We start from the raw sequence: 14,126 nt of genomic DNA, 5'->3' as shown, positions 1-14,126 counted from the left end.
AGCCAAAAAAAGAATTAATATACTAAATTCATTTTAATAATTTATGTGCGGAGAGCCAAAACCAAACATGCATTAATTCAAAAACGTTCAGAAATTACATAAAAGAACTAATTTTTTTAGCTGAAAGTAAGGAGCGACATTAAAACTTAAAACGAACAGAAATTACTCCGTATATGAAATGAGTTGTCCCCTCCGCAGTCCCTCGCTCGTTACGCTAAAGTTTGACTCTTTGCCACAATTCTACTTTTTAAAACAATTAAAAGCTTTCAATTAAAAGCTTCAGAGAGGCGCTTTCAAGCGCCTCTCTGAAAAAATTTGGAATTTTGTATTTTTTGCTTAGAAAATGATCAAGGATGCGTGTTTTTTTGTTTGTTTGTTTTTCCCAGGGGTGATTTTATCGACCCGGTGGTCTTAGAATGACGTAAACGAGCTGATTCAAAAGGAAATTAGAAGTTCTAGTGATCTTTTTAACTGACTAAGAAAATTGAAGGGCAACCAGGCCCCCTCCCACGCTCCTTTATTCTCAAAATCTTCCCATCAAAATCTTAAAATAGGTATTTGTTTTGGCATAGTAAAAAGGTCAAATAAATATGCTTTTGGAGATATCAGGACCCCCAAAGCCCCTGGGGAAAGGTCTTTAAGTTAAAAATTTTTCCTATTGTTTATGTATAGTAGGCTATTTGCTATTGGGATGTATGAATACATTTTTCAAAAGGGGGGAGGGGTTTCTAAGAGTGTGATTTTTCACGGGGGTAATTTTTAACGGGGAAGGAAGTTTTGGGGGAAATTTTACACTGGGTGAATTTACCGAAAATTCTGTACAAAATTCTTCTGATGTCTTGTTTTCTCATTACATACTCCATTTTACGGATGGACATGTTAAGGGAAATTGTCCAGGGTAAATTTTTAATAGGAGTGAATTGTCTAGAGAATAAATCCTTGGGGAGGAGGGATTTTCCAGTGGAAGAGTAGCTAGATTTCCTGGCATTATTTTAAAAAAAGATCCAAAAGTAAATAAGAGAAACAAGTTTTTTCAACTGAAAGTAAGAAGCAATATTAAAGCTTAAAACGAACAGAAATTATTCAAAGTATGGAAGGGGCTGTCTCCTCAAAAACGCCACGCTCTTTACACTAAAGATTACTTTTTTGTCACATCTCTACTTTTTAAAGTAATAAAACATTTTTTCAATAGATTTTTCAGTTGATTTTTTCAAAACTGTTTTTTAATTGATAGAAAATTAAAGATTTTCAATTGGAGCAAAATTAAAACTCAAAGTGGACATAAAATATACCATATACTAGGTAAGCCTACCTCGTAAAACTAGTGGTTGTTAGGAATTGCAGAGCTATTCATCAACCAATAGGATAGGCACAAGTCATCCTATTAAATGGAGAAACTTGTGGAAAACCACAAAAACTTAGAGATTTGGTCCATATACACGCATTTACTCAAAGTTTTGAAAAAGGATTATATTTTGAATAGTGATTTCAGTTTTACGCAACAGATTAAAGTGAATATTGTAAAAAGACTGAATCTGAATCAGTGGTGGAAAAAGGATTATATATTGAATTAATTAAAGACCTCGAATAAGATAAGTCATTTACCGTATTTTTGGACTATAATCAAACTTTGAGTATCGAGATATAGTCAGTTATAGTTTCTGTCCCCGCCCACTGATGTTTACAATCGGTGAAACAGTGTTTTGCAGATTTACACACTACAAAAGCTGGCCCGTGAAGATACTAAAAGTTATACCAATTAAGGACGGTGAAGTTAAGTACCAAGTACTCTGCTACGGAGGTAAAAATGAACACGCAATTGTTACTGCTGGGTCCCTAATGGAATACGATGCTGGTTATGAAGCGGCCAAAACCGACAAAAGCCCCGCAGTGGCAAAAGCACTAAAAGAAGTGCTTCAAAATCTGGATCTTGGTGGAACTGTCTCGAGTAACGCAACTTCGCTTCGAGAATCGCTTGATGAAATGACGCTCTAAATAGCGTTCGATCAAGCCAATATCAGCACAACGGTTTCTGCTGAAATCACAAAACAAGTAGAAAAACTAAAGGACAGTATGCCAGGAATTACGACTTTTCAGATTGAAAAAATCCCTCAAGCTGTCCACGACAGTTTAAAGATCGAATACGGCATGAAGTTTGAACTATACCATAAGTTATTACTGCGAATTGAAAAAATGATCTAGACCTACGAAAAGTCAGTCAATTCGCCATGGTGTGAGATTGACTCTTTGAAACAGGAAGCAAAGGCAACAAAGCTGGTCATACATGGCGTAAAAGAGGTTTCTGCCTCACAAACTGTGTCATCAAATTTTTTGAACATTGTGAAAAAAAAGCTGGAAATTAGTGACCTCAGCATAGCCGATATAAGTGATGTTATCTCGTTGCCGAAAGATTGGCAACGAGATAAAGGAGAGAGGGACATCTTTTGAGGTGAGTTTCAGAACAGTTTTGTTGGCAAAAAGAGTGCTGGACGAAAGAAAAAAATTAAAAGGAACAGGTCTCTTTATTTCTGAGTCTTTGACTAAAGCAAGGCTAGACCTCTTCAATGCTACTAAAGACAAAGTTGGAAATCGGAATGTATGGACAGTAGACGGAAAATCATGACCAAAATCGGGTCAACGGTAAAGCGAATTACAAATATCGATGACATAATTGCATTACCCGATCCTTCTTAACCAGTAATGTAGCAAGACAGGGAGTAATTGCATTTGGTCAGTAATTAATTAATTAGTTTATTTAGTGCGTTATACAGATGAATTTCCTAGAACCGCTTGAAAAAAATCCCCTGTGCCTGGATTCTCTGATAAATACAACGCTAGGTGGTGATGACAAAGAACAAGGTGAATTATTGGTAGATATTATATCATGCAGATATGCTAGTGAAAGCTCGACAAATGTAAATAAGTCGGACTTAAGGGTTGGTCACTTAAATTGTCAGTCTTTGCGGACAGCATGTGATGAAGTATCTGAAGTTGTTAGTAGAAATAATCAGTTTGATGTTCTAGCACTGACAGAAACGTTCCTTACAGACAGTATAGATAAGAAAATGCTTGATATTACGGGTTTCTTGTTAGAAGTATTAAACCGTGAAAAGCTAAGGAAAGGTGGCCTAGCGTATTATGTGCGACAAGGACTTGATTATTCGCTAATACCTGATTTTAATGTTCGTGTTGAAGAATATTTGAGTCATTCTGTCTCAAAGTAAAATGAAGTCATCAGGAAATTCTAATGGTGATGGTATATCATAGCCCGTCAGGTGATACGGAAATATTTATGGATGAACTAGAAAAGCTTTTGTCAAAGCTGAAGTGTCATCAGTACCCGGTAATAAGGCTTGGGGATTTTAATATGGATCTACTATCGTTAAAAAATAACGAAAATCTGTTATTTCTTCAAAACTGTATGTCATATGGCTACCTGCCTATAGTCCGAATACCCACAAGGGTAACCCCAACGTCCGCGGCTCTGATTGATAATATATTTGTTTCTCACCAAAATATTGTTAGACAGTTCGTAGAAGTGCTATTATCTCAAACATCAGATCATTTTGCTACGTTCACTGATGTAGTGACGGGTAAAAGTAGGATAAAGTCAGAACCGAATTACAGGCTTAATCGTTGAGATGAGTCAGAAAAAAATATTTGGATCTGGTATTAAGCTTAAATTGTATTCAGTGGAAAATTTTTTTTCAAGCCTACGTTGATTCAGATTCAGCGTATTCGGCATTAATTGATTTAATTACTAGCAGTTATAATTACCACTGTCCTGTGTTGAAGGAGCCAAAGTGTAAGCATTTGTCCAGAAAGCTATGGATGACGCGGGGACTTCTCGTTTCTGTTAACAACCGCAAAACTCTTTATAAACAATATTTATATGATCCGTATAAAGAGGATTGTCGCCATTAAAGAATATAGAAATAAGTTAAACCAGCTAAAAAGAAATGCAAAGGAAATACATTTTCCAAATAGTTTTAAAAATGCAAATGGCAACCCCAAGAAAACTTGGCAAATAATTAATTCGTTCATCGATCCAAATAAATCGGAAAAAATACATCATATAAAAGAACTAGTAAGCGAAAAAGAATCAACAAAATCACCGGAAAAAATTTCTAGTCTTCTTGGTTCATTTTTTGTAAATATGGGACAAAAAATAAAAGACAAACTGTCGAATGCAAAATCAAAAAGAAAACTAATGACATAGGTAACACCTCCAAAACTAAAGAAACAAGAGACAATGGCAGAAATGCAAAAATTTCCATCTGTTACATGTGAAAAAGTAAAAAAATGCATTTGTGAAATTAAAGGGACAAAGTCAACGGGCCTAGATGGACTTAATTTGCAACTAATACGAAAAGCACAACCAGCAATCATTGAGTCTCTTACGGTCCTTATGAGCAGAAGCCTTGAAGAAGGATTTTCCTTACTAAACTAAAAGAATCCAAATTAAGCCCACTTTTTAAAGGAGGAGACCCAACAGTAATTGATAACTGTCGACCAATCAGTTTACTTCCAATTTTTTCGAAAATATATGAAAAGCTTGCTGCAAAAAGACTATATGAATACTTTGAAACTAATAACATTGTTTGTGATAAACAATATGGATTTGGGAAAAACAGATGCACTGAACTCGCAATTAGGGATCTTATAATGAATATGAAAGCGGTGCGAGATGATGGTTTATATTCTCTGGCGATTTTTCTAGATTTAACAAAAGCTTTTGATTGCTTTCATTTTGACATCCTTCTTGAACCATTAGAAGGATATGGGATAAAGTCGGCGGTTCTGGAATAGATTCGGGCATATCTAACAAACAGACGTTGTAAAATACTTGCTAATGGTATCTTATCAGATTCATTCGATGTAACTTGTGGGGTGCCCCAGGGATCAGTTCTTGGACCATTACTTTTTTTAATTTATGTGAATGAACTTTCGGCTGATATCCCCTTTGCATATATAATAAATTTTGCGGACGACACAGTAATATTTCTAACACATAAAACCGTAAGCAACTAATTACAAACGCTGAAGTTTGCCTCCAGCCAGCAACTGAATTCTTTGAAGAGCGGTTGCTTTCTCTTAATACAAAAAAGACGAAGTATATCGTTTTTAGACATGGAAATGACCCAGTTTACGACAGCAAGATAAATACGGCAGACCTCGAAGAAATTGAAGGAGTTGACCACATTAAATATTTAGGTATAATAATTGATGAAAAGCTGGATTGGGCAATCCACATTCAATTTCTTTGTATGAAGCTGTCAAGAGCTGTTGGTATTCTCCATAGACTGAAATTTATTTTTCCCCATAAAATATTACTGATCCTATATTTTAGTCTATTCCACTCATATCTTTTATATGGAATAAGCATTTGGGCTTCAACTTATAAGTCAGAATGGACGCAAGTTCAAGTTCTTCAGAATAAAGCTATACGTGCAATTTGCAAGCTTGAAGGCGTTTTTAATAACACTTATGATATTAAATGTGGCTCGACTTTGAGAAAAAAAGATTGACGAAATTTTATATAAAGTAAGCCCAAATACAGCACCTGAGTCGTTTATGTCAGCTTTTCGAAGGAATAATGAAATCCACCAACATGATACTCGGCATGCATCGCAACTAGTTACAGAAACGAGACGTTTCACGTCATCTGGTTTTTCAATCAATTTTACCGGACCGAAAATATGAAATTATTTGCCAAACACTTTGAGAAATGCTAATAGCCTACCAGAGTTCAAAAGTAAGACTAAAAGCTTCTTAATGGAAAATATTGAATTAGATCCTAATTTCTTTTACCGATAGTTCTCTATGTTTTGTTTTATTAATTTACGTTTGTTTTCTTTTCTTTCCCTTCTTCTTCTTTTCTTTTCTTTTCTTACCTTATATTTCTATTCGTGATGATTGAATGAATACTGTCACCCGTTACGGACAGTGCTCTCTTAGGGTTTAGTTAGTTTATAGTGTGTGATTTGTTGTTTTTGTTAATAAACGAATTGAATTGAATTGACGTGGCTGTTCTTTTGAATTTTTTGTCATTTTTGGCTAGATCTATACTTTTTTAGTAAAAGCCATTAGTATAAGTTTTGTCTGGTCATTCATCTTATTTCGTGTTTGTTTTAGGCTGTCCATTATTCACTAACAGCGATTATTTATATACTATGAATAAATGTATATATAGATATATACATATATAGCCTATGTATACTACTACTACTACTTCTAACAACTCACCACAGCACCAAGCCATCTGGGGTTAACACAGCTACGCATGCTCCCCTTCCATCCCGATCTATTCAGAACCTCCCTCTTTACACCCTCCCGAGAAGTTTCTGTTTCCTTTAAATCTTTATTTGATATCCTCCCAACCAAGACAAAGACGACCTGCTTTCTGTTTAGTCCTAGACGGATTTCCAAAAGGGACAATCTTCAGCAATCTCTCATCCTTCATCCACAGAACTTGCCCTAACCAGCTCAAGCTTTCTTTCATTATATTCCTAGAAAGCGGGATTGAACTAGACTTTTCTTACAGCCTACTGTTTGAAATACGATCAGTCAGCCAGGACACTAGTACAATCCGTAAGAGATTTCTCTGGAAAACATCTAGTAAATCTTCATCCACTTATTGGAGCACAAATGATTCAGAGCCGTATTTGATGACTGTCATCATTTTAGCTTCCAATATTCTAATCTTGGTTTGCACACTTATCTTTCTATTCTCCCAAACATTTTTTAATTGTGCAAAAACACCCTGAGCCTTGGTTATTCTACTTTTAACATATTCACTGCTCTCACTTTGTTTACTAATAATATTGCCAATGTAATTGAAGCTGTCCACCTGTTCAATGTTTTTGTTACTCAACGTCACCTTTTCCTCCTCACTTATTCCTATCCTTTGTGACTTAGTCTTCATAACGTTAATTTTCAAACCTATTCTACCACCCTGAACTCACAAAACCTCTAAAAGTCTATTCATTTTGCTCACACTTATATCTAGGATGCCTAAAGTATCATCATTATCTAAGTCCAGGAGAGTATGTGTATATGCATGAAATACATAATATATAGATGTATAAATATACATATAAATGTTATAAATATAAACATTTAAAAATAAATATAAATACAAATTCACACAAACACTAGTAAAATATAATGCTATACTCATAGTTCATGGAATTACTAGCTAATCAGCTATATTAACAGAATAATATATGATTCAGAAAATATATATATATATATATATATATATATATATATATATATACATATATATATATACAAAATGATAAATAACATAAGAAAAGAAACAATATAAATAAAGTATATAATAAAGAATCAATAAATAAATTACACTTGGCATAATTTGAATTGATATTAATTAATTGATTAATGTAAAAAACTTTTTCCACAAGACAAGTTTTTCAAAGGAAAGTAAATAGCTCCATTAATCCAAGAATGAATAAAAATAAAGTCAAATAATCTTCCAAGTGCAAAACTACCACAAATAATTATCAATAAATAAATTAAACTCAAAACGAACAGAAATTACAACAAATAGCGGAGTAAAACTAAAACAAGGAAAAACTAACCCGAGTACGGCTAATAAACCCTATGCCTTCTCAACCCCAAAACACAATTGTGCTTTACTGAAAAAAAAAAACAATCGTGCTATAGTTGAAGTGCAAGGGGGAGGAGTTCCCCTTTCATATATCTAGTAGCTACATTTTCAACAAGAAATAACAAAGTAAAAACATTTTAAATGTATTTTGTTTTCAGTAACGTGCAAATTATCTTCCGCCTTTGACAAATAATAGAAGTTTTTAGGCCTACTCATGTTAATTTTATTCATTTTGAGTTTGAATCGGTTATTTATTGTATTATTTAAATTTAAGAAAAATGCGTTTAAAAAGTTTCAACTTTTCATCTTTAATATATAAAAAATTATCGAAACTTTATATATATATATATATATATATATATATCAGTATATGTATATCAAAATGACAATCCACAGTCATTTTCTCAGTAAAGTCCAAGTTTTGTCCTGGTCTTGAGAAGATATGGGGGTTGTCAAAGACATAATGTCCATACATTTCAACTACACTGAATAAAACAGCTATCTCAAAATTTTGATTAGGCATTTTTTTGGAATTGATAGCCGTTGGGAGGGGGGGGGCTGGTTGCCTTCTGATTATTTTTGACTAGTAAAAAGAGCACTAGTCCTTTCAGTTTCTAATCAAAAGAGTCTTTTTCAAAGTTTTTGCGACAGCAAATGGCCATCTAAAAATTTCTATCAGATACACCTTGGAAAAATACAAGGTGCTGAGGAGGGAGTTATCCACCCTCCATTTATTTTGAAATTAAAAAGAATACTTGAAATTCAACGAGCTCCTTCCGAAGTTTATAAGATCATCTTGTCTGAATATACCTTTTTTTTACCCCAAGGCATAACTTACAGTCCTTGCCCTTAGGGCTAGGGGGTTGTCATCCTCACAAACATGATTTCTAGTCCTTTCAATTACTTTGAACAAATACCTATGAAAAAATTTGATTGGATGTACTTGGGCAAATGGTGGGCGTGGGAAGGATGTTAGTTACCCTCCAATCACTTTCGACTATTAAAAGGGGCCGCACTAGTCCTTTCATTTTCCAATCTTTTCGAAGTTTCTACGACATCTCCTTTGATACAAAGTGACCTGGTCTAAAAAAAACACGTAAATAAATAATATATTGTGTTTATGTCATACCTTACTTAGGAAGCGCTATTGAACTGCCTGTGGTACCTTGTATGCCCCTAGAACATAACTCACAACCATTACCATGAAGGGTCTGGGGGGGGGGTTGTCATCCTAAAAGATATAATTTCCGGAGCTTTCAGTTATGTTGAACAAAATGGTTTTCTAAAAAATTTGATTGAACGTTTTTGGGGAAATGGTTGGCATGGGAGGGGGGTTAGCTGCCCTTCAATCATTTTGGACTATTAAAAAGGGCCATAGTCCTTTGAATTTTGAATCGAATGAGCCTTTTCCAAAGTTTCAACAACAACAAATAGCCATTTCAAAATTTCTATCAGATGCATTTCGGGAACCTTTTACCTGCGGACTCTAGGGAGGGGGAGGGTTTCATCTTCAAAATCATAAATTTCGAGCCTTTCATTTACGTTGAACAAAATGGCTATTTTTAAATTTGATTGAATGTGTTTGGGAAAATGGTGGGCTTGGGAGGGGAGTTAGTTGCCCTCCAATCATTTTCAACTATTAAAAATAGCCCTTTCAATTTGAAATCGAATGAGCCTTTTCCAAATTTCTTACGACAAAAAATGGCAATATCAAAAATTTCTATCAGATCCATTTCAAGAAAAAACGAGGTGTCGGGAGGGGGAGTGTCCACCCTATGATCACTCTGAATCTTAAAAAGAACACTAGGACTTCTGATTACCAGTCCAATGAGCCCCCTAAATAGTTTATACGATCACCCTTTCTATATATATACCTTATATGCCGTCAGGGCATAACTTACAACCCTTGCCCTGAGGGCTCTGGGTTGGGGGGGGGGGGTGTCATCTTCAAATGCATAATTTCTGAAGCTTTAAACAGCTTCGAACAAAATTGCTATCTCAAAATTTGATTGGATGTGTCTGAAAAAAGCATGGGCGTGGGAGTGGGCTTAGTTGCCCTTCAATCACTTTTTTCTATTAAAAAAGGTGCTAGCCCTTCCAATATCTAATCGAATGAGCCTTTTCTAAGTTTCTACAAAAACAAATAGCCATCTCAAAATGTCTATCAAATATATTTTGGGAAAATACGAGATGCGGGAGAGGGGATTATCCATCCTCCCATCACTCTGAATATCAAACAGCTCACTAAGACACCTGATTAGCAATCATATGATCCAATGAAGGGATATTAGCTGTCCTCCAATAAATTTCGACTATTAAAAAGGACACAAATCCTCCCAATTTCCAATGAAAATAACCTTTCGAAGTTTCTACGACAACTCCTTCGATGGGAAGTGCCCGGGTAAAAAAAAAAAAAAAAATAATACACTGTGCCCGCATTGCTCCTTACTAAAGCAATGCTATTGCACTGCCTATGATTTGTTTGAATTTTTTCTTTTAGTTCAGTGTTTCCTTTAGCCTTGGATAGTTTTTCTTTCCAGCTGAAGGCCTTTCATAAGCTACCCATCTAATATTTGTAAATCCAAACCTGTTGAGGATCTTCTAAGACGTCGTTGCATATTGAACAGATGAAACTTGAGTCAACATCTCCAATGAATCTATCAATATCTACCCCCATCTTAATGTCGACTAGTTTCCATAACAATAAATTACAATGTCTTGTTTGACCTAGATATTTTCGGTCAAACTGTATAGAGCCTGAATGTGTCTTGGTTGGACAATCTTTACTTCGGCCAAAATATTGTAGCTGAAAAAGAAAAGTTATTTTACTCTAAACGGACACAAAACATAGTAGCAGAACCATAAATGACTTGTGGTCGAAGGCTCAAACCCCAAACAACGACCATAAAGGAAAATTATTTGAAGATAATCTATTTCAATTTAAACCTTAGAAAATTAATGCCTAAAAAATCTATTGAAGCAATATTTTGAATCAACAAATCAGCAAAATATTTTGCTAATTCAGTTTCTGTCGATCTGAAACGAATGTATATATGTATATAAAAATGTGTAATTAAATAAATAGTAATTAAGATGTCTGAACAAAATGTTGCCATGAAGGTTTTGGGACGTCATGAGTGAGGTGTTTAAATGACTGAGGTGTTTCAATTTTTAGAATGCATTCAAATGAAAGTTCTAAAATCGAACTGGCCAGCCATGACAACATACAACGAAGAAAGATAAAACTCGATAAAAAAAAAAGTATCAAATGAGACTGCGGCCGGTAGAGGGAAAAGATGATAGACTTGAACAACGCGGATATTTCGCCTTTATGCTAACTAGGCGTCCTCAGTTGCTTTGATGTTCTCGTTGAAGTAACTCAATTAGCTTCTTTTCCCTAAGTGGATCAGTAGCGACATTTGTATTTATTATTATTGGTGGTGGTTTATTTTATTTTTAGTTTAGGGTTTTTTCTTTTATCTTGTGCTGAGGACGCCTAGTTTACATACAGGGGAATTTCCGTTTTGTTTTAGTCTTTCATCATTTCTTTCTATTGGCCCCAGTCTCTTTTGATGCTTTTTTTTTAGTTTTATCACTCATTGTTGTTTGTTGTCATGTATTTAAATTTTAAATAGTCTAAATTTGAAATATTTTGTACTGAAGGGTATTTGAAATTTTTAATGGCCTCTGTGTACAGCTCATAACATCTCCTAAAATGGCATAATTTTCAATGACACAATAAAAATTTAAATATCCCAGTGCTCTAGCCTCTAATATCTCCTAAAATGGTATAATATAAATATCCACACTTATATCGCCTCAAAGACCCCCTATGATGGCACAATTTAAATATCCCAAGTACTATAGCCTCTGAAATCTCCTAAAATGGTGCAGCCCCTATTCTATATCCTTTAACATCTTTTAAAATTATACAATTTAAATACCCCCTCTGCTACCATGACTTCCATTTCATGACTTAGTGACTTCCATTTTATCTAGACTGATCAAATATACTACCCCCAGTTCCAAATACTTCAAAAAAGTGCAACTCCGAGGTCAGCTTTTTTTTAAAGTTAATTTTTGTAACTGGAATCCCCATGGTTCAGCAACAGATTTCAATTTTAAGCATGTTAAAGGCAAAAATTCTTTCTGCCGTTTTATGACCAACTTTTGGGAACTCATCCCCAGAATCTAAAATTTATTTCCTTAGAAATGACTGTTATAGTGAAATATTTACAGATCTCAGTTTCAAAACTTTCAAATGAAAAATGGTTTAGTTTTTTTTTTTTTTTGACACTTCATCTGGACAAACTGAGACTTCTCTATATTGTAGTTATTTAGCTCCAGACATTCGAAAAAATATTGCCATACTGAACATAGTAGCTTATTAAGAATAAGTTTTAAGGAAATCTTTGTGTTATGAATTTTGCTCATTTAGATTCTTTGACAGTTTTTTTTCTTATCCCTTTTTAGTTTTTGATTTAAATTTTCTTATATTCTTAATTTCTATCCAAGGGTAATTAAAAGGGTTAGGGTCAAAAGATATCAGCATTCTCTAATTAAGTGTTTTGCTGCTTTCCTCGGGTGGATGCTTTTAAATGGTGTTTATTGGTTCAAATTTTATAAAAAAAACTAGTCAATAGTTAAAAAAAGGCAAAGTAAAAAAAAACATAAGAAGAAACAAAAAACCAAAAAAAACACTAGGGATATTTCGTCTTTAGGATTTGCTCAGAATATTATGTTCAAGGTAGTCGGCTCCATTTTTGAGAATTTTCTGTGCCTATTCCATGGGTCCCATCCCCCCTCCATATAAATTTCTTTTTGTACATTTGGAGACTATTGGCCAACAAATATAAGTAAGTTTCCAATTGAAAACAGAATATTTTTGGCATTATTTAGTAAATTTGCATCTTTATTTCAGTTTTTATTCTGCAACCTACATTTTTTTATTGTTTTGTTGAATCAGTGTGATTAGCATGTAAATCTCAAAATGTTGAGAAATATAAAAGAATATTAACCTGTTTTCAGTAGTATTAGTATTTTCCCAGTTTTGTTGTTTGATTTAGATTTGCTTTACTAAGAGCTTCCCTAATTTTCTCGTAACGGCTGATAGCTGTAAAATGTTTGGCTAAGTGGAACATCATATCAGAAAAAGTATATTTTGAAGCTACGAACTACTGAAATTTATTGGGCCTTAAATTGGCAAAAAAAAGCTTTTCGCCTATCATCACTTTTATTTTAAATAGCTAGAGCCAGATATGAAAGACCTTCCATTTTAAAAGACAATTGAAATTTTCCCTTTATTACCTCAGATAAATACAAATGAGTTATATTTTCCAAATTTTAACCGACTAAACTAAAATATTTTTTGAGAAAATTAAACTTTGAACTTTGTGTTTCAAAATTTTTATGTTGGTGTGTGTGTTCGTGGAAATGTTTGCCAATTTTTCGTTATTAGTTTGAATCTGAGGCAGCAAAATTGCGCTGCCTAATTAAAGAGCTATGGGGACAATTTTTTTTTCTTTTTTTGGTTTTTGACCAAGGCAAAACATAAAGAAGTAGTGTTGTAGAAACTGTGGAGAGGGTCCATTCGATTGGAGATTGCTATATTTAGTGTCCTTTTGATAGTCAAAAGTGATTGGAGGGCTAACAATCCCCTCCTCACAATGTCCATCATTTTCCCAAATAAATCCAACCAAAATGTTGAGATAAACATTTTGTTCAGCGTAGGTGAAAGGTAGAACCCTTGCCCTCCGAGCAAGGGTTATAAATTACACCCGGAGCATGTATGGTTTTTATGAAAAGGGTGAACGTATAAACTTTGGAGGGGAATCATTGGGTTGAAAATCAGATGTTCTAATCCCCTTTTAAGAGTAAAAGTGATCAGAATACAACTAGAACCACCCCAACAATCATGGAATATTTCTCCCAGATGCATCCGATGGAAATTTTTAGCTTCCAAATGTTTTAAAGCCATCAAAGATTACATACATGGTCTTAGAGGCTGATACAGTCCCACAGAGTCTGGGGAAAGGGTTTGTAAGTTATACACCAGGGTACCCACAGTTTTTACGGTGGGTTGGCTGTGTGAGCTCTAAAGGATAATCATTTGACTTGAAGTTTAAGTTCGAGTTCCCTTTTAAGAGTTACAAATGATAGGGAATTGTCTCCCTGAGTTGGAAAAAATAGAGAAACAGAGCCCAAAGTTTCAGTCTAACAAAGTAAACGGATATTAGAAATAAAATTTGAACAACTGACACAATAAATAGCCCCTTTGGTTCCCCTCCCACCCATCAGAATTCTTTTGATTGTCTGGTCCTTCTTTTTATTTCCAATATGTTTCATATTTCAATCAATATTTTGTCCACCAAAGATGTCAATACCTATTTAAAAAGCTTTCTTATTACACAAGGGACCCGTGGCCCCTCTCTATACCTAAAAATGCTACAACGTCCTATGATTTATTTTTTTCATGGATGCAGCCGTATCTGCA

General features: G+C 34.3%; 1 protein-coding gene across 5 annotated transcripts in view; it reads right to left on the bottom strand.

The window, feature by feature from the left end:
* The window catches only part of LOC136030147 (uncharacterized), a 57,646-nt gene that overhangs the window by 37,373 nt on the left and 6,147 nt on the right, over positions 1–14,126 (bottom strand). For 4 of the 5 annotated variants that reach the window (XM_065708851.1, XM_065708850.1, XM_065708848.1 and 1 more), the window contains exon 2: positions 10,221–10,439. The exons of the other annotated variant lie outside the window; for it this stretch is intronic. In XM_065708851.1, the coding sequence (XP_065564923.1) occupies positions 10,221–10,310 (90 nt within the window). In that variant the 5' untranslated portion in view covers positions 10,311–10,439. The remainder of the gene's footprint in view (positions 1–10,220; positions 10,440–14,126) is intronic. 5 annotated transcript variants of the gene reach the window in all.

The sequence above is a fragment of the Artemia franciscana genome, chromosome 8 (genome assembly GCF_032884065.1).
Source record: "Artemia franciscana chromosome 8, ASM3288406v1, whole genome shotgun sequence".
Lineage (NCBI taxonomy): Eukaryota > Metazoa > Arthropoda > Branchiopoda > Anostraca > Artemiidae > Artemia > Artemia franciscana.
This window is presented reverse-complemented; position numbering and strand designations above follow the sequence as displayed.